Source organism: Macrotis lagotis, chromosome 1 (assembly GCF_037893015.1).
Source record: "Macrotis lagotis isolate mMagLag1 chromosome 1, bilby.v1.9.chrom.fasta, whole genome shotgun sequence".
NCBI classification, from domain to species: Eukaryota; Metazoa; Chordata; class Mammalia; order Peramelemorphia; family Peramelidae; genus Macrotis; species Macrotis lagotis.
The window spans coordinates 500,616,210-500,638,628 of NC_133658.1; the positions used below are offsets into that span (position 1 = coordinate 500,616,210).

The following is a 22,419-nucleotide window of genomic DNA, read 5'->3' on the forward strand; positions in this document are numbered from 1 at the left end:
TTTCAGGACAGATTTCAACCAAATCAAATCTGGATTTTATAACTACTAATGGTGACATTTAAAAATCTCAAAAAATTTCTGGCAGCACTCTGAAACTGAGAGCCCATTTATCAATTAGCTCATTTTCAAAGACACATGGTGGTATTCTCAGCTCCCTTCAACCTTTTACCTATTACCTTTTAAATCACCCCAATAGAGTGGGATCTAATTCTTTTGTGATCATAACCCAGTTTCCATTCTCTCATTTGTTCCTGAGTTTTAATCATACAAGAGAGATAAAGAGAGGTTTCACATGACAGCTTCTATCATTCTGCTTTTGGAGCCTGTTAATTTGTGCTGCAAAATTATTTTTATGACTTCTATATCATAAAGAACAAACACATAATATTTCTCATATCGTTATTTCAAGAGATCAAAAAAACTTCCATCACCTGTTTAAACTTTTATATTGAATTGCATGGTCTATTACAATTCAGGTACAGCTAATAAGTTACTCAATTATTTCAAAGTAACTTCAATTCAGTTTATGTAAAAATCGCCTCTTTAATTCGAGCAACATATTTATCACCTCCAACAAGGGGAGTGAGATTTGTGTTGTTTGTTCTTAATCATAGTAGCAAGCCTCCATAAATCCATTAGATGTTTTTAAAATGTATAAAAGTCTTTACCCCATAAAATTTACTATAAAGATATTATTACACATCAATTACAAATCTCAATTTCTAATACATTTATAATGCCACCTTATAATTTTTTTTTTCTTAAGTTAGGTGCAGTCAGAAGGAGTGGCAGAAGAGAAAGTACCTAGAGGTCAAATAGGTCTATAATAAAGAACACAAAGCAGGAAACTTGCAGGTTATCTCTTCTCTAGAGGCAAAGGAGAGCATGTAAGTTCTCCTAGCCCTAGTTAACAGCTTACAAATTCCTGGGCTACTTAAATATCAATTAAATATTGTTATATCCTTCAAAAAAGTAACACAAAGCATTTTTCCATATTAAATTTTATTTACTATTTAGGTGTTCCCTAATTTAACAAAGTTTTCATTTTCATAAACCAGGAAAGAGACAATAATAGGTATTATGACATGGCTATTCAAATTGCCAACTAAAACCTATTTTTTCCCCTTCATGTGGTGGTTGTAATGACTCAGTCCCTTTACTATTAGAATCTTTCATGTCACCTTAGGATTCTATAAGGATTCTTGCATATCAAGACCTGAGTCCTATGACCCCTTATCATCAATCTGTTGTAGTGTTCCTCAGCTGGGCTGACTTTCTTGGATTTAACTCCTTTGAACAAAGGTTAAGGAAAGAACCTATTTTAGCCCCCATACAAATTCTTTCATATGGCCAAATTTCTGGTGCCACTCTTAACCTGAGGATCACATGATCTATCTAGATAGCTTCTCTTCCTCGGCTATTTCTGGTCATGAGTATATGTTGAGTAAAACTTCTTGCTTCTCTATCTCCATAGTTCTTATTGGTTCCTAAGTACCTCATGGAAATTCAGAGGCTGTAAGGAAAGGACAATAGATAAATATGTTGCACTGTGATAGACAGCCTAAATGTTTTGGGTGTTGCCGTTTGTTTTTTAAAAGCAGAGGTGTCAAACATAGGACCCAAAATCTCCCTGGCTGAGCCAGAATATAATATAATTGGGAATATATAACAAAATTAAAATACAATAAAGCATAGATCATGTTATATTTTTAAAATAAGGCAGTTGTAGCTAGCTTCAGGGATCCTTTTGTATGACCCCTCTTCTATTTGGTTTCAGATATTTTTTAAACTAAATTTGTTGCTGTCATAATATTAAAGGATAATGTTAGATTTTCATTTATATGATGCTAATTTTGAGACTTCAAATATGATTACTCTTAGGCCACTCATGAATTGCTAAGTGAAATGGAAGAGCCAGCTATATTTTTTTGTCATAGTAGAAAAGAAGTTTCATAGCTTTACAATCAAAAATTCATGCCTCCAAAAGAACTCTTAAATGATACCTTAATAAACAGGAATTCTCCCATATTGAAAAAAGAAGTATAAAACTGTCTTCCAAAGACAATTATAAATGATTTGGAGGTCATCTTTTCCTTTGGAATTTTCTCCTCTTTAAAGTGCTTTCCAGTCCTTAAAGAACTATAACCATGGGAGTCAGTTATATGACTAGTAATATAATTGATAGATGGCTATAATTCAGTCTATCATATAGACTGAAGACTTGAGAGAGAAGCAGCACAATTCCCCTGTTCATGTGGCTCATAGTTCATTTCTCTCACTGCCAAGCTCCTGCTCAGAGTTTGACGATTCCAATTTCAATCAGCTATAAAATTCCAATCAGCCATTTTGCTACTTTTTAGCACCTCTAAAAAAGAATTGGCTGGGGAAAAAAGGTGAAAAAAATTTTAATCATTGATTTTATTTTCTTTGTAATAACTGTGGTAGAAAGGAAGGCATGAAAGGTGGTTGTTGCTCAGTGCTAAAGTTTAGGAGTACTATTTATTAGATATCTATCATTATTAGAACAATGTACTTCTTAGTAATGGGGTCTTTATATACTTATTTATACTCTTAGGCTTTGAAATGTTTCTTTTGTAAGATTTGTCTCAAGGGTGAAAGCCTGAAAAAAATCATTGTTTTCTTTATACTTTACAATTTTAATAGCTTCAGGATTAGTTGTATCTGCATCACTAATATTTATTGTAAACATGAACTGATTTAATGTTCCATTAAAAAGGCATATCTGAATTCTTAAAGACTTGTGATGGAAAATGCCATCCTCATTAAGAAAAAAAGAATTATGAAGCCTGAAAGCAGATTAAAATATACTATTTTCACTGATTTTTTTTCTTTCTCATGGTTTTCCATTTTGTTCTGATTCATTTTTTCATGACATGATATATAGAAAAATGTTTTTAAAAAAGGCATTTCTGGTATGGGGAGAATCAGTTTTTTCTATAAATGTCATCGAAAGGATAAAACTCCTTTTCTCCTTCTTAGCTCTTTAAATATAGAAATAATAGTTATGAGGAATAATAGTGTGTTGGCCAAACTATGGGGATTATAGTGGTCTGGAAAATTCCTATCATTAATAGAAATATTTTTGCAGAAAAGTAAAGAGAATTCCAAAGGGATTTATGGTAGAGGGAAATCACTTGGCTACTTGCCTTAAAAAACAAGGATCTATTCACTCTTTTTTTTAGGTTTTTTTTTTGCAAGGCAAATAGGGTTAAGTGGCTTGCCCAAGGCCACACAGATAGGTAATTATTAAGTGTCTGAGACTGGATTTGAACCCAGGTACTCCTGACTCCAGGGCTGGTGCTTTATCCACTATGCCACCTAGCTGCCCCAAGGATCTATTCACTCTTAATGTCACTGAGAAATCAGTGAGTCCTTAGTTTGCAAATATCTAAGTATAGCTTGGATCTTATTTCCTGGAAATTATATTCAAATATATAGATTTATCACTTTAAACTCTTTAAAAATTAGGACTTGCAATTTCATTAATGTAGAGAAATGGCAAGGAGTGTCTACCAATATAAAGCCACAACTTTGGTTCAATTTTGAGTGGTAAAGAGTTTCTTTGGAGTAGTGAGAGATTAAATGACTTGTCCAGAGTCAAACAGCCTAAGTCTATCAGAGGCAGGTCAAGAACCCACCTTTCCTACCTCTGAGGTAATAATAGCTCAGTTCAGACTTAACGACCACAAGAAGTAGTTTTAAAAATATTAAAGTGTTTTTGAAAAAAATGTTTTGGTAAAGCAATCCCAAGGAAATATCTACTTCATGCTTACTTATTTTTCTCTCTGTTTAGTTTTTAAGTATTTTAGAATACTTTAACAAAAGCTATTCATACATATATATATATATATTTAGTGTATTTAAAAGAAATAATGAGATAATACTGTGAAAATTAAGTATCTTCAGTAAGCAAAGCTTTTAAAAACTTGGTTGCATATGTCAAGAAGGTTCAATTCATGCTAAAAATTATTTAGGCCACCATTCCTAAGCCATATACACAATTAGTCTAAACTTCTCATTGCTATTTATCACCTTTTCTAGGAAGGAATTGATATATCTATAAATAAAAGATCATTACTTACTAAATACCTATGGCAGTAAATAAAAATAAGGATCATTCCAAACATACATTTTTGGAAAGAATGTTTAATCTATTATATTTATTATTAACTAAATGTAAGTAGGTTATAAAACAATCATTTATTACTTACCAAAGACTTGTAGGAATGATTGCTTTTCATCTTTTCCAGCTATGTTTGTGGCTTTACAGACATAAGGTCCTCCATCACTATTTATGATGTTTCTGACACTTAGTTCAGTATTGTTTTTTTTCAATGTATATTTTTCATTGTCTTCAATTAGCTTGCCATTCCTGAGAGAGAGAGAGAGAGAGAGAGAGAGAGAGAGAGAGAGAGAGAGAGAGAGAGAGATGGGGAGAGATACAGAGAGCTTACTTTTTTAGAGTTTACTTCCTAATTTCAGGAAATTTCACATAAATTTCTGAACTAGGAATAAATATCCATCATTCCAAAGTTACTAATATTGAAAGATCTGGTCATATTACTATCAAAAATTAATTTTAGGTATCAGATTAAAATTCATTTTGGGATACTTGAATTATTCTTGAAGATTTTCTCCTTAAAATGAAGTATTAGATTTGAATAAGTAGAAAAATTATGTTACTAATAATTCTCTAAAATTCAAACATTAAACTTTGTTTACATTTACATTATTTGTTTTCTTTGATAAAGAAGACTGTTGCCATTTTTTTTGCTGACAGACAAAAAGAAGAAATCAATGAACAAAATAAGAGACATTAATTAATTAATTACTTAAATGTCAAGTTCTAAGCCAAGTGCTAGTGATATAAATATAAAAGTGAGATAATTTCTACTCTTAGATAAAGATAGGAGGAGCTGAGACAATCCATGACAACCCTGGCATAAGAAGGATATAATAAGGATGGGGTATTCATTAATTTATTTGGACATCTGGTAAAGCAGATGAAGATCTCTCCATGTTAACAGAAAAGAAACTAATGAATTATAGGTTTTCTTGAATGATAAATAAAATAATAGCTGTAAAGTGATTTGAAAATTTTAACACATTTATAATTGTCATATTTATCTGATTATAAAATATTATTATAGAAGCAGCTGGTTTGCATAATAGAGTGCTCATCTTATGGTGGAGACTTGAATTCTAATCTACCTCAGTTACTTACCAGTTGTAACAGAGAGCAAATCACTTAATTTTTGTTTTTAGGTTTTTACAAGGCAATGGGGTTAAGTGGCTTGCCCAAGGCCACGCAGCTAGGCGATTATTAAGTGTCTGAGGCCAGATTTGAATTCAGGTACTCCTGACTCCAGGGCTGGTGCTCTATCCACTGTGCCACCTAGTTGCCCCCAAATCATTTAGTTTTTGTTTTCAGTTTCATCATTTATAAAGTAGAGATTTTGATGAAATGAAGTAACATGGTATAATACAAATTTTAGCTATTATTATACTTTCATACTTGAAAAGGGAGAAATTATGAGAGTTAGCATTTTGAACTTAATCCTGACTAATGAGAAATAAATGTTTTTAGAGGCAGAAATATTGACCATTTTAGCAGAAAGCAACCACTCTGACAGAGGAGAATCAGTTTGATTTGTCCTATAATTTTAAAGATAACAAATTTTAAAAGTCAAGAGAAAATATAGGATAGAGTCCTATGGCTTCAAAATTTATCAGCAAAGGTGTCTTGAGGAAACATGGATTTTTCAAAAATGAAAATTTGAATATGCAAACAGAAATATTTCCACTGAAGGATTAAAGATATTAAATGGGTATTCAGGTTATTCATAGATCAATAAAAATTTTAAAAGATATATTTTATATATATATATGTGTTAAAGGAGAGAGAAAGAAAATGAAAGAATTGGTGAGCTGTCTGGATTTGATGAAGGGATAGAGAAGTAAAATTAGATCAGTATTATAGTATTATAAATTACTAGTATTTATCCTATTACATTTTTTTCTTATTTTCTTATGTTAACTGTAAAAAAAAAGGACATCAAAGGATAAAGAAAGAAAAAATTCCAACAGGATATGCTGAAGGGAAAACATAATTAACAATCTTAGTTATAAATGTAAATGGGACCAACTAACTTCCAAAACAGAGGGTGGTAACAGAATGGATTAGAAAACAGATTCCAACTGTAAGTTGTTTGTAAGAAACATACTTGAAATATAAAGATTTTTATGGAATTAAAATTATAGGAATTTAAACAAGAACTTAATAAACTTATTAGAAAAAAGCAGGTGTAGTAATCATGATACTACATGGGGCATCAATAAAAACATGTATGCTTAAAAGGAACAAGCAGAAAAATGAATAACTTAAATGAATACGTATTTGAATGAGAAGGAAAAATAGAGTTCAGGATTTTGTCAACATTAAAAAATTATAGGCATATGTGAGATCAATCACAAAATAAAAAATCAAATGATTATACCAACAGATACAGAAAAACCTAGATAAAATAACCCTAATTTATGTTCAAAAAGACTAAAAAGCATAGAAATATATGTACCATTCCTTAATAATATATAGAGTATATTTAAATCCAAGAACTAGAAGTACCTGCAATAGAAAAATAGAAAATAGAAAGAAAACCCAGTAAGAAAATGAGATGTGTACACTATCAGCACTATTATTTACTATAGTACTAGAAATGTTAGATATATACAATGTAAAGAAACTGAGAGAGCTAACAGGCAAAAAGAGCAATATCATTGCTTTTTAAGCAAGATATGATTGCTTATTTAGCGAAGATAAGGAATTCAAGTCTAAAATAACTGAATCATTTAATAACTTCATCAAAGAAAGAAGAAATAAAATCATGAAATCATTAATATATAACCAACAAAATATAATTTCTAATATAAAATATAGTATATATTACTAATAAAACTCAAAGGGAGCAGACAGAAAAAGAAATAAGATTTAGAATAAAAAATGAATTTAAAGAATATTTGGAAGTCTACTTTGCAAGAGACATCAGAACTTATAGAAATACAATTACAAAACATTTTCTAGAATAAAGGAAGACTATGTAACTGGATAATTATTTAAGCTTATATTTAGGATATGATGACATAAAATTATATTAAGAATATTGTCTAAATAGATATAAAAATTTATTGGCTTTCTAATCAAATTACTAAGAGGTTACTTTTTAGATGCAGATAAACTGTATCTCTAAATGCTTACATTAACAACAAAGAGAAAAAACAGATCAGAGAATTGAGTTGCAATTTAAAAAAACTAGAAAAAGAACAAATTAAAGTTTCCCAATTAAAAATCAAAACAGACATTCTGAAAATCAAAGGAGAGTTTAATAAAATTGACAATAAAAAACAAACACTGAATTAATAAATAAAGCTGGGAGCTGCTTTTATGAAAAAATAATCCAATGAGACCAATTATTAATTATTAACTTTATTTAAAAAAGAAGGGAAACCAAATTGCCAATATTAAAAATGAAAAAGGTGAAAAGAATTAATGAAGATGAAATTAAAACAATTATTAGAAAATGTTTTGTCAAATTATGTGGTAATAAAACTGACAATCTAAATGAAAAGGATGAATAATCACAAAAATTTAAATTGCCCAAACTAATATAACATGAAATAGAATACTAAAATAAATAGAAAAAACATAAAATAACCACAAATAACTTCATAAGCAAAAATCCCCAGGAACAGATGAACTCACAAGTGAATTCTACCAAACATTTAAGGAACAATTAATTCCTACATTATATAATCATTTGAAAAAAAAAACAGATAAGAAGCTCTACAAATTCCTTCTAACACATAAATATTTTAGTACCTGAACTTGGAAAAGCAAAAAACAAAGAATACTACAGGCCAATTTCCACAATGAATTTTGATTAAAATAAAACACTAGCAAGGAGATTACAGTAATGTATCACAAAATTTTTGTGCAATGACCAGAAATGCAGAGCTAGTTCTATATTATGAAAACCATAAGAGAAACTGACCATATTAATAACAAAAATCAAGAAAAATCATGACTATATCAATAAAGTAAAAGTGTTTAGAAAACATAATACCCATTTCTATTAAAAATGCTAGAAAGCTTAAAAGGAAATTTTCTTAAAAATGCTAAGCAGTATCTAAAACCTAAAGCAAACATCTATAGTCAAGGGTGGTGAGTACTCTCTGGCCTTACTGTTTCAGGTGATTGTCTACATTAGAGTTCCTAGGGTGTCGCTGGATATCTTTATCTAGTACAGCTTTAGTCCCAGTTCTGGTATGTTCCCCTGCTGTAACCACTAAAGCTTTCTACTTTGATTTTGGGTTATTTATAGATCTTTAATGATTCTTTATTATTATGTTGATTTTCTTTGATTTATCTCCCCATCTGTCCTTCTTTTTTAAATATTATTTTAGCTCTGCCATCCCAATGACAGTGAGTAAATTGATATAGATTATTCATATACAATCATGTTTGGCCTATTTCCATATTGATCATGTTGTGAAAGAAGAATCAGAATGAAAGGGGGGAAAAAAAAGCAAAAAAAGTTTTAAAAAGCGAAAATAGTATACTTTGGTCTGCATTTTTTCTTTGGCTATGAATCGTCAATTGTCTGGGTCTAACCAAAAATTATAAATGAGTTGATTATTGCCTTTGGATTTAAAGGCTGTCTCATATAAAAAAGATATCACACAAATATGTTGGATTAAATGGAAAAAGCACATCATTGGTAATGTTACTTAATCAGGACACTCATTTTTTGATCCCATTCCACTGATTATGCTAAGTTTTTTGTTGATATATTGCTAATAAATCTCCACATTCTATTAGCATCCATAATCTCTTAGAAAGGTATATTTTAAAGGAAAGCAAGAATTTATAGGGCATATTGAAAGCTATTATAGATATAATTATTTTTCATCAATGACACTACTTGATCAAATTGAAGAAAAATATGTCCTAGTCAATTAGCCTAAATATAGCAGAAGAAGTTACTTCAAAGACACATCCAAATCTTTGATTTCACAAATTTCATTAATGAAAAGTGATAGATTAAATTTATGGCTTATTTTCTGATGTACTATTTAAAATAACACTTACCTATACCAGCTGATATTTGGCTCAGGAGAGCCAGTAGCCCTACAATATAACAACATTTCTTCTTGTCGATCTGCAGTAGCATTGAAGAATATAAGTGGCATTGTAATTGCTGGTGGAACTAAGAAAGAAAATAAAATTATGTCTGAAGTAAATATTCTTTTAAATCATCATTGCCATAAATCATTTAAAATTTACCTTTCCATATTAGTTGTATAAACATATTAAGTGCTCTCTTTGATATACATGTAATTCCTTTTCCTTACATAAAATGGGTATATATATTTATCTATATATGTATACATATATATATATATATATATATATGTATATCTGATTTTTGGGCCTCATTGCAATGAGCAATTGTTTTACATCCAATCACTACAGCAACTCTTCCAAACCTCGTCATCACTCTTCAAAACGTCCTTGGCTTAATCTCTTCCTAATCTCTGAGTTTGTACATAGTTTACTGAAAAAATTGAACTGTTCTCTTGGATCTCTCTTTTCCCCCTCCCCTCTTTCATCTCATTATTCTGATACCTTCTGCCTTTATCTCTTTTATATTTATATTTGTCTCACACTGAGATTTTTCTTCTTTTAAAATGGTGATTTCATTTCATCCCATCTTTTCTAGCAGATTGCCCACCTCAATCCTTCCCACTCTCTCATTTATCTTCAGTCCTTCCAAATCTACTGTCTACTTCCGTATTGCCTACATACATGCCCATGTTTCCCTCATGCTTAAAAACCTTCACTTGTTCCATCCGTCCCTGCTAATTATTATCTTACATCTCTATTGCTTTTTGTGGCTAAAATTCTTGAGAAGGTGCTCTCACTTTCCTCTAATTCTCTTTATAATGCTAAAGTCTGTCTTCTAATCAATCTCAATATTCATCTTAAATTATTCTTTCCAAGGTTACCAATGGTCTCTTAGTTGCCAAATTTAATTGCTTTTTTTGGCTCAATTCTCATCCTTCTTTATCTCTATGCAGCCTTTGATACTGTCAGTCACTTTCTCCTCTAATTATTCATGGTACTTTTCCCCTCTGACTGCTACAAGATTTAGCTACTATAAAAAAAAAAAGTCATATAGTTTACCTATATAAACTACTTTTCAGTCTCCTTTGTTGGATCTTCATCTAGGTCATTCCCATTAACCATGAGTGCTACACTACTCTGGGATCTCATTTGTTTTCCTACCTCTAAACTATTTTACTTAATGATCTCACCAGTTCTCATAGATTGAATTATTTTAATGCTTATACTTAATCTACTTAGCCAGTCCTAAACTTCCTGCTGATCTCCAGTATTTCCTATCTAAATGATTATGAAAAATTTCAGACTCAATATCCTGTAAATATCTTAAACTTAACATATCAAAAACTGAACTTATTATTGTACTCAAATCTTCTTCCATTCAAAACTTCCCCAAACTGTCAAAGCCATCACCATCTTCCCAGTTCCCCAGGTTTACATCATCCTTGATTTGCCAGTGTCTCTCATCCTCCTCTTATCCAGTGATTACCAAGGCCTATGGATTTCATACAGACTCTCATCTCCTCATCTCTGGATTATTATTATTATTTTATTTTATTTTCTCCCCGCACACTTACTTGCAAAAACAAGTTTCAACATTCACTTCCAAAATCTTGAGTTCCAAAATTCTCTCCCACTTCCCCCATTGAGAAAGCAAATTACTTGATGCAAGTTAAAATATGTAATCATGAAAAATATTACCACAATAGTTATGTTGTAAAAGTAAAACATATGGAATTATACATGCAGGGGTCATGCTAATGTTTTCCAAGTTGTTTTAATTTTAATATATATGCTGCTGAAGTGAGTACTCATCCCTGGATTATTGTAACAACCTGCTGGTCAGTCTCCCTGTCACAAGTCTCCTCATTTTAGTCGATATTTCATTTAATCATTAAAACAATTTTTTTCTAAATTGCAGGTCTTTTCTCTACTACTTAATAAACTCCAATGGTTTATTCTTACTTCCAAGATTTTAAATCCTTTTTTGGTACTGAAAGCTTTTCCTAACCTGATTGCCCTTTACCTTTTCAATTTTCTTATACCGTACATATCTCATCCACAATTCACCCTCAGTGACACCAAATCATTACTGTTCTACCAACAAGACACATGACCCCTCAGCTCCATGTGTTTTTACTGGGTGCTCTGGACTTTAAGAATCATATTTCTGGGTCCGTTAGATATGTCCATTACATATTATGACTAATTCCTGATGGTGACCTTTATATTTTTTTATCAAATTGCACTTTTCCCTGGTTAAAGTATTTCTTGGCATCTTTTATGGCTTCTTGAAATATGGTATCCAAATTGTTTTTTATTTGTTTTGAAATTTTTTTGTGTGTTTTTTTTCCTGGATAATACTAGTGGACAGCTAGTGATACTGAGATGAATTTTATGTTTTAATTTTGTTTTTTTTTACATTGTTCAATAGTTTCTTATTATGTTATTGAATTTTGAGGGGTTTCCTCTATTTTTAGGGTGTCCACTATTCCATTTAATATTTCCAGTTTCTCTCCTAGCCTATTCCATTCCCTTTTTTTCCCCTCCTTTAATTTTTTTCACTGGAACTTTCTTGCCACTTAATTCTTGGAAGACTTGAGTCATTCTATATTCTTTCTTGGAGTTATTGAAGACTTACTCTTTACTTGTGGAATTTTATCCTGAGATTCTATAAATCCACAATGTTTCTCCATTATATTAAGTTTTCCTTTGTTTGGTCATTTTCATAGCTGTTTAATTATTCCATCCTGACTGCTACAAGGTTTAGCTACTATTAAAAAGTAGAATATTCTAGTTGAATTGTTTTTCAGAGAATTAAAGAAATAGTCTTTGGAGAGTTTTTGATGATTTTGCATCTGAAGAATTATTCTCAATTTTACTGGGCAGGTGATTCTTGTTAGTAAAACAGCTCCTTTGCTCTCTGGAATAACATACACCAAGTCTTCTGAACTTTTAATGGGGAAGTTGTAAAATCTAGTGTTTTACTGACTGTAGTTCCATGATATTTGTTTGACTTATCTTTTAGTTGCTTGCAGTATTTTCTCCTTGACCTGAGAATTAATGGAATTTTGTTATAATATTCGTGGGGAATTTTCATTTTGTGATCTCTTTCAGGAAGTGATTGGTGGATTCTTTCAATTTCTATTCCACCCTCTGGTTTTTCAATTCCATTTTGCTGTAATTTTTCCATTCTTTTCATTATATTTTATTGATTCTTTATATCTCCTAGAGTCTTTAGCTTCTAACTTGCCCAATTTTAATTTTTAAGGATTAATTTTCTGCAGTGAGCTTTTGTTCCTTTTTCCATTTGAGCAATTCTATTTTTTAAAGGAGTTTATCTCTTCAATGGATTTTTGTGTCTCTTTTGCTATTTGATCTGCTTTTTTTTTAGTATTTTGCAAGGCAGATGGGGTTAAGTGGCTTGCCCAAGGTCACACAGCTAGGTAATTATTGTCTGAGGCTGGATTTGAACTCAGGTACTCCTGACTCCAGGGCCGGTGCTCTATACATGGTACCACCTAGTTATCCCTATTCTGCTTTTTTAAGGTATTACTTTCAATATTTTTTGACTCCTTTATCAAGCTATCATCTCTTTTCATGTTTTCTTGCATCACTCTCATTTAGTTTCCTAATTTTTCCTCTACCTTTCTTATTTGATTTTTAAAATCTTTTTTTTTTTAATTCATTCAGGGCTGGTGGGTCTAAGACCAGTACATATTTTTATTTCAAACTCTGAAAATGATTTTACTTTGTTTGGTTTCTGAATTTGTGTTTTAATCTCATCTGTCTTCATAATAGCTTCTATGGTCAAATATTTGTTGTTGTTTGATCATTTTCTAATCTATTTCATGATTTTCAAATTTATGTTGAAGTTGGGTTCTGCTCCTGGGGTAAAGAGGGCACTGTCTCAAGTTTCAGGGTTTTATTACTGCTGTTTTGAGAGCTGGTTTTTGGGGTCTGATTATTTTTAGTTCTTCCAAGGTGTTATGATTTAAGGAGACTTGGGGGTTACTGTTTTCCTGGCCTGGGCTCTACAAACATCCACAGTTGCTCATTTCTATCCTGGAATTGTAACCAGCGTCCCTGCTCCTGTTAGTGTTCCTCCTCACCTCCTCATCTACAACATAGACCCATGTATAAGTTATAAAAATCAAAACCTCCCCCCATTTCCAGCACCCATTGCCCTATCTGACTGGTTGTCTGAGCCTCTTATTAGTTGTGGGCTGAGTCCTAGAAGTCGAGCAGTGATGATTTAGAAGGCTCCAAGGTCTGTTGCTGCTAGCCAAGACATGGCCTAGGATGGCCAGCATTCTGCTCTCACCCCAGTGAGACAGACCTTTTCTATCAATCTTCTAAGGTCTTGGTTGGAAAATTGTTTCACTCCCTCCTTTTCTTGGTTCTGCCTTTGCAGAATTCATTTTGAGGTATTATTTAAAGTTTTCTGGAGGAGAATTTGGAAGAACTAGGGTAAGACTTTATTTTGCCAACCTGGTTCTTCCCATCTTAGTTGGGTTTTTGAATTCCTTTACTGTCTGCTATTGAAATAATTTTCCAACATTAATTGTTATTTTCTTTCAGACACTCTATTTTGCAGCTAATGTGGCCTCCTCATTGCTCTGAAAACATGCTCCATACTTTACCACCAGGAGATATATATCATTCCTTATACCTAGCCAAAATGCACTCCTTCCACCTCAGTTCACCCAAATCACACCTATCTTAATTATTAATTAATATTCATCACTTTTTAGTGAAGTTTTTATATCATCTTTCATAATTCTTGATATCTGAAGTTAGAAATGAGCTTTCCTTCTTTGGAAGTCTCATGTTACTGCAGCAGCTCAATTGTACAGTAGATAAAGTGTTGGGCTAGGAATCAGAAGATTTGAGTTCAAATCTTTCATAGATTGCTTACTATATGAGTGATTCTGGGCAAATAACATAACATTGAATTTATAAAATGGAAGTAATAATTGTACATCTTTTTGAGACTATCATGAGAATCAAATGAGATAATTTAGGTAAACTTTATTTGCAAAACTTTAAGTTCCATGTAAATACTGGCTATTGTTATCATTATCATTATCAATGGACCTCCAGATCATTTAATATGTTTTATTTTGTATTGTATTCATTTGTTTTTGTTCTAGAATGATATGACTGCCAATCATGGGCTACTCATTAAATCCTCTAACATCAAAGCAGAGAACCAACACAAAAGTTTATGTAAATTCAGAGAAAAAAATAGAAGAGATTACTAAAGAGTTGTGTGAAAAAATTTTTTCTTGATTTTATTCTCAAAATGAAGAGCTCAAGTCAGCAATACTATTTTATGTACAGAAGGAATGCAAACTGTATTTTTCTCTTTTATAACATTATGTTTTATATATACTTGTAAGTATTATTAGTATTGAAATAGAAAGTTTTATAAGCTAACTGGATCTCAATAAGATTTTAAAATAAGACCAAAAAAATCTATTTAACCTGTTATGTAAGAGAAAATATCTCTATATGCAACTGCATAATTATTTTTTCAGAGAGATAACTAGATATAGATAAAATGGCAAAATATAAATTGTTTAATCTTATAATTATAATAATAGAATGTTAGATGGGAAAGGATCCATGAGTCCATATGGTATCACCCTCTCATTTTAAAACTAGGGAACAAGGCCAGAGAAGTAACACATGTGGATGAATAAACAATACAAGATGAGTATCTTGTTTCATTTAACTTACCATGATGGTCTATTTTTTTTCTGCAAAACTATGATGCAATCTTTTTAATCAGTTAAAATTCATATTGTTATTAAGTGATAAGAAACAATAACAATAAAACAAGAAAGAATTTTAATTAAATATACTTATATCTGATTTATGACTTACCATTAACAATAACTATGATGTCTCGAAAATCAATTTCTCCTCTAGCCTCCACTCTTCCTTCACATCTGTATATTCCTTCATCACTTTTGTTGATATTAAGGATCTGGAGATTATTATTTGCTAACATAGCAAATCGATCTGAAAAATTAATAAAGTGGAAGAAATATCAATAAATGAAGGTAGAGTCTGATATGCTTTATAGTGTTGATATATAACCCTTATTTTACTGTTTTCATCAACCAAAAAATTTAAAGTAAAGTTCAAATGTAATTTAATAAACTCCCAATAACATTATCCCCTTTTCTGAAAATGAATTAAATATTTTCCTTCTGTATAAAATGGTTAGGCTATTGTCTTTCTCCCCTCCACCAGTTCTGCACTATGGAATATGAATGTCAAAAATCATTAAAAATAACAATACATAGAGATTACATATATTATCCTATCCAAATGAATCGATGTTTTGATTACCTAGAAGAGGCACTTTGGGGTTAGAGAAAGAGATGAATAACTTTATAAAATATTTCTACTAATAAATTTACAGATACTGAGGAAATAGTTAAATGACTCTATAATTTTTAAGTCATAATAAGTGTCCAAATGACTACATTATTAAATTTCCTTTGGGGACCTTCTAGTGGATATAATATACTAAGATCAGATGAGTTAGACTAGTTTTTCCTTAAAAGTTATTGAAACTTTTCACATTTAATTGATTCAGGGGACTAAGGCTTAGGATTTGGATATAGATAGTAATATGTTTGCCTGAGTACAAATACAAAAACAGCTAGTTCATAACAGATTGTAGCACCTTCCTCAGGAAAGAAACATAATCAACACCAGCTCTGAAGCTGATTTGGATCCTTGATGAATATCCTTTCCCAACTCTGAATATTTTTTTTTGACAATTCTGAGTATCTTCTCCTAGATGTAAGTAAATCTTCTCTTGTTAATTATTAAATGGATTATGAGTTTCTTATTTTAGTCCAATTTCTAAATTTCCAGGCTGGTTGTTCTAGCTTAATACATACTTTTATCACTAAAGATGTATCACAAAGATAGATTGTAATTAAGACTATGTAAGAATATCATGTTATGCATGTGTATATACACATTTACCAAATTCATAAAATACATGATCTTTTATTGCCAATAATAAATTGCTAGCCATGGAACAGTGTATGATATTAATTTCATTCAGATATATAAATTCTCCTAATACCTTGTATTTTGGAGTCTGAATGTCCCCACCATTGTGTTGCCTCTAGCAGTGATCTCTTTTTTTTTTTAGGTTTTTGCAGGGTATTGAGGTTAAGTGACTTGCCCAAGGCCACACAGCTAGGTAATAATTAAGTGTCTGAGGCCGGATTTGAACTCAGGTACTCCTGACTCCAGAGCCAGTGCTTTATCCATTGCACTAACTGGCTGCCCCAAAATTTCTTCTTCTTTTTTGTTTTTTGTTTTTTGCAAAGCAACGAGGTTAAGTGATTTGCCCAAGATCACACAGCTAGGTAATTATTAAATGTCTGAGGCTGGATTTGAACTCAGGTTGAGCACAGGTTCTCCCTACTCCAGGGCCAGTGCTATATTCACTGCGACACCTAGCTGCCCCTAGCAATGATCTCTTAAAACAAAATACTTTGAGTGAAAAAATATATATAATATATATATAAATATTAAATATATTAGATTAAAATATATATTAAAAGCCTTATTATATTTAAAAAACATTAAGGGGTGGCTAGGTGGTACAGTGGATAGAGCACCAGCCCTGGAGTCAGAAGGACCTGAGTTCAAATCTGACCTCAGGCACTTAATAATTATACAACTGTGTGGCCTTGAGCAAGCCACTTAACCCAATTGCCTTGCAACCCCCCCAAAAAAAAACCTAAAAAAAGAAAAGAAAAAAGAACACTAAAGAACACCAAGGGTTATCAAACTATATTCATGTCATTCCATAATTTATACATATCACTCATCAATTAAAGTGTGACAGAAGCAATATCCTAACCTCTGCCCATGAATATCATGTTAGTTTTTCCTCTAAAAGGTATTAAGACAACACATAAGGCTTGGTTGTCTCAGATGACTGAAGATTTGGGTTGTAAACAGCACTTTCTATTTACCAGAGTACAAAATATACATAAGGAACTTCAGTAGTTCTTTATTGCTTGGCTGGTGAATTCCAAATGGCCAATTCAAGCAAGGGAACTCGTCTCAGATGAATCCACTCAAGATGTTCCTTCAGTGACTATATTTTTGAATATCCTCCTCCTCCTCCAAGTAAGTCATTTGAATGACCTAGATATCTCATTTGTTCCAATATTAAACCTAAGCTACTAGAAATCTTATATTAAATAGACCAAGTCCAGAAAACAGGATATTAGAAAAAGTAGGTGATATTTAATAATATTAAATTAAAATTTAATAATAATTAATAATTTAATAATTAATCACATTTACCTTTTAATACTTAATAGGAAAATGCAGAAAAAATAAAGTTCTCTTTGTGCTTTATTGTTTGCTGTTAGACCAAAGCACACCTTATAGTCTCTTTTAACAAAGGATCTCCCATTGATGTATCAAAATCATTCAATATTCTGTCTTATATCTATCTTAAGTAACTCTGCTTAGTAGTTTTCATATTGTAAATATCAGAAGAGGCATAAAATAGGAATATATACTCAATCCTTGGCTGCCAGTGTTCATACTCTGTTTCCATTCCTAATTGGTTGCTCCCTACTTGTATCCACCTCACTTTCCCTCTCACTTTGTACCAAAATTATATTCCATATGTGACTGATTCCCCGACTGTGCCTTCTGTATTGCCTTAAAGTTTTTCTTTTCTCACATCTTCCATTGTTTAGCACTCCCTGAAACCTCTCTTACTCCTGATCAACTGCATTCTTATTCCTCTTACGTACTACTTACAGAGGTACCTATATCTCTCCTATCTTTAAAATTAAAAAAACCTCACTTGATTCTTCTATTTCCACTAGTTATTATTATTCTGTACCAATTATCTTGACAGCTAACTTCCTTGAGAAAGTTACCTAATCCCCTCCTCTCTAGCTTCCAACCAAATTATTCAATTGGTTCTGTTATTAAAAAAACCCAAAACAAAACAACCCAAAACCCAATGATCTATTAATTTCCAGTTCTAACAGTTTTTCTTAATCCTTATCCTTCATGACCTGTCTGCAGTCTTTTGACACTTCTCTTCTTGAACTCTCTACCAGGTATTCAAGACACTGCTTGTTCATCGTTCTCCTTGTCAGATCACTCCTTCAGACTCCTTTGCTTGTTCTTCATCCATGTCATGGCTATATCCACTGATTCTGTCCTGGGCCCTCTTCTTTTTTCCCCTCTACATTCAATGACCTCTCATCAGCTCCACTTGGTCCACTTACTGTCTCTATGGAGTTAATTCTTAGATTTATTTGTTCATCCCTGAGCTCCAGCCCCTTATCACCAACCATGTTTTGGATTTATCATTTATTTATGTCCCACTGACAGCTCAAATACATTTCCAAAACTTAACTTCTCCCCCAATTCTCCCTTCTTCTGAGTTTCCCTATTATTATCAAGGGCCATCATTCTTCCAATCACATAGGCTCACAAGTTTAGTATCATCCTTGATTTCACTCTTCCTTACAGCTCCCTGCACCCGACTCATATCTAATCAGTTTTTAAATGTCCTTCATAATGTCTCTCCCTCTTTTCTGCATACTGCAACAATTCAAGAATAGGCTCTCATTACCTCATGAATGGATTATTGCAACAGCTTACTGATTGGTCTCCTTGTCTTAAGTCTCTCCTTCCCTCAGTTCATTCTCCATTCAGCTCTCAAAGTGAACTTCCTAATGCACATGTCTGACTGGGTCATCCTCTTACCTAATAAACTCTGATAATAGTCTTATAAAACTTTGCACAATCTGCCCATTTCTTACCCTTCCAGTCTTCTTGTATTTTACATCTAGGCATTTATGTTCTACAATTTTACAATATTATTCTCTTTGATGTTTCTCTCAAAGGACTTTCCATCTCCCAACTCTGAGCCTTAAAAGCTAACACTTTTTAAATATTATTTTATCTTTTCCATTTGCACGTAAAGACAATTTTTAACAATGTTTTTTTAGGGGTTTTTTTTTGGCAAGACAAATGGGGTTAAGTGGCTTGCCCAAGGCCACACAGCTAGGTAATTATTAAGTGTCTGAGACTGGATTTGAACCCAGGTACTCCTGACTTCAGGGCCAGTGCTTTATCTACTGTGCCACCAAGCTGCCCTTTAACAATGATTTTTTAAAAAATGTTGAGTTCCAAAGTATCATGCTCCCCTTTTCACCACCATCTTCCTAAGATAACAAAGAATTTGATATACGTTTTATATATATATATATATATATATATATATATATATATGCAATCATATAAAACATATTCCAATATCAGTCACATTGTGAAACAAGAAACAGGTCAAAAGAACCATGAAAAGAACAAAGTAAAAATAGTATGCTTCAATCTACATTTAGACTACATTCACTCAAGGCAAGCATTCACTTGGAGGTCAGGAAAATTACATTTGGTTTTTGAACAACATGACTCGATAGGTCTTTCTTTGGATGTGGATAGTATTTTCCATCACAAGTCCTCTGGAATTGTTTTGGATCATTATATTGATTGGAAGAGATAAGTTGTTCACAGTTGATCATTGCACAATGTTGCTGATACTGTACAACCATTGTACAATGGTTCTGCTCACTTCACTTTACATCAATTCATGAAAGCCTGTCTAGGTTTTTCTGAAAGCACCCGGCTCATTATATCTTATAATCTAACACTTTCTAAGTGCCCTTTAAGTGATGATTAATGGGAAGAGTTTGTTAATGTTAATACTGTAAAGGGGCTCAAGAGTAAGAGCATTGAGTAGAAGAAGTATATTTCTATTCAACAGGTTAATGAGTTAGATCCTGAGAGAGTTTTAATGTAACTTTGTTATGGTGGTAGTCTATCTCTGAGAACTTAAACCTGCTAATGTGAGAGAAAGTTGGAAAATTGAGTCAAACCTAGAAAGAAGAGGGATGTTTTGCAAACTTAGGTGAGATATTGAGTCATTGACAAGATAAACATTAAAATCTCATTGGATAGGGCCCCGGTGTACTACATTTTCTTACAATAGAAAGATAAAAATAGGTGAGTTTGTTGAATGAAAGAATGAATGAATTTGTGAAAGAATGAAATGTTTTTATTAAGTAGCTGCAATGTTCCATGGGGATACAAATATAAAAGGGGATAGTCTTTGCTCTGAAGGATACATTTTAATTGGCAGAGGCAATACATAGGAGAATTTAGGTCAATGTGTTTGGAAAAGCCTGTAGTTGGTCTTTAGGGTACAGACAATAGATATAGGAGGGGTTCAGATACAGTGTGGATGGAAAGGTCCAGTGGGTCAATCCATAACAGGGAAGGTGGAAATACCTGGTTCTGGCAGGAGCAGCAGCTATGATAAGACCTGATGTGAACCAGGATTTAATGGTAGGGTAGATGGCAAGTCCTGGTGGTGAAAAATATTAGTAAATAAGAAAGGAGACTACTTTTATATCATTAACATTTTCTTCAAGAAAAAAATCATAGGTCCTGAACATTATAATGGTTAAGCAATATCTTAAAATGTCACTGATTATATATATATTTAGGTTTTTGCAAGGCAAATGGGGTTAAGTGGCTTGCCCAAGGCCACACAAGCTAGGTAACTATTAAGTGTCTGGGACCAGATTTGAACCCAGGTACTCCTGACTCCAAGGCCAGTGCTTTATCTACTGTGCCACCTAGCTGCCCTCACTGATTATATTTTAATCAGTAGGAAATGATTTTTTATTGATGTGGAACTTATCCCTGAATAAATTGCATGTATAGTCAGACCATTAACTTGTCAGAGCAAAGGTAGGAATTATATACTAAATAGTTATAAAAAGTATATGATGATAAAATATATGGCATAAAATCAAAGCAACTTTATTCCCCGCTGATAATGAAAAATGAGGAAGGCACAGTAAAAATAACATTGACATCAATTAGGAAAATTTTACACAAAAGAAAATCCAAGTAGACCAGAAACTGCCTTAGTCAGTAATGATGGATGTTTGTCTACTTTGTTGTTGTTCTTCATACTTGAAGTGTTCTGAAATGACATCATGATACTGAGGTCAATGCAGAGTGTGTCTGGTCATGGTTGATGAGAATAATATGAGTTCAGAAGGCTCTACAACAAATCAGGTACAAATAGTCCATATGAACATTTGGAATGGAGATGTTTCTAAACTTAAGCATCTCATTTTTCTTTTAAGCTACTTTGATTGTTCCTTGCTCACAGAGCACAACTTGTTCTTTTATATTGTACACCATGCTTATGGTCCTGTGTCAATGTCTCCAATATTTCACAATCGATACCAAAGTTCTTCTGAGAGACCTTGAGAGTTTCTTGTATTACTTTTTCTGACCTCCATGTGAGGGCTTGCAATATGTAAATTTTCTGTAAAAACAGTCTTCTAGACAAATGTATGTTTGACTCTTGAACAACTTGGGTAGCCAGTTGGAGTTGAGGTTGCTGTAGTGGAGTTTGAATGCTTCTTGGCAGTTCAACTCAAGAAAGGACCTTATCAGATGATCTTCAGAATCTTTCCAAGACAATTCAAACTGAAGTTCAGTTTCTTGTCATAGCACTAGTAGACTGACCAGGTCTCCTGGGCATACAACAATGAGGTCATCACAATGACTCTGTAGATCTTCAGTGAGATAGGCTACCTAACACCACTTCTTTTCCACACTTTCTTTCAGAGCCTTCCAAATATCGAGCTAGCATGTATATCACTCTCATCACCTTTGTGAACATTTCTGGAAAGTATTCTGACAAGGGAAGTCCACAGCATTTAAAATCTCTCCATTTACAGTAATAAATGGGGTTGGCTGGGGAGAACTCCTGTTTTCATGGTATTAATTGTCAGGCCAATATTAGCATAAATGACAGAGAATTGATCCAAACTTTGTTGCATTTCAACCTCATAAATTGTAGTGAGTACAGAATCATCTATGAACAAAAAGTCACACACCAAATCTCCCTCCACTTTAGTTTTGGTTTGTAGCCTTTTCAAATTAAATAATTCATTGTCAGAGTAGTAGTTAATTTTAGTATACATCACTGCTTTTACTTATCTTGGTCAGAGGACTCACAAACATTAGAAATGGTTTGATAAAATGATGGGGAAATTCTGAAACTACAGCATAATAATTCATCCATCTGTAAGAAAATAGTGTTTAACTCTATCAGTAGT

General features: G+C 32.3%; 1 protein-coding gene across 1 annotated transcript in view; it reads right to left on the reverse strand.

The window, feature by feature from the left end:
* LOC141504961 (neural cell adhesion molecule 2-like) overlaps positions 1-22,419 on the reverse strand; it is a 151,672-nt gene that overhangs the window by 41,664 nt on the left and 87,589 nt on the right. Inside the window, exons 5-7 of the mRNA XM_074210392.1 lie at positions 15,089-15,226; positions 9,167-9,284; positions 4,233-4,393 (exon numbers count right to left, since the gene is read on the reverse strand). Coding sequence (XP_074066493.1) covers positions 4,233-4,393; positions 9,167-9,284; positions 15,089-15,226 — 417 coding nt within the window. The remainder of the gene's footprint in view (positions 1-4,232; positions 4,394-9,166; positions 9,285-15,088; positions 15,227-22,419) is intronic.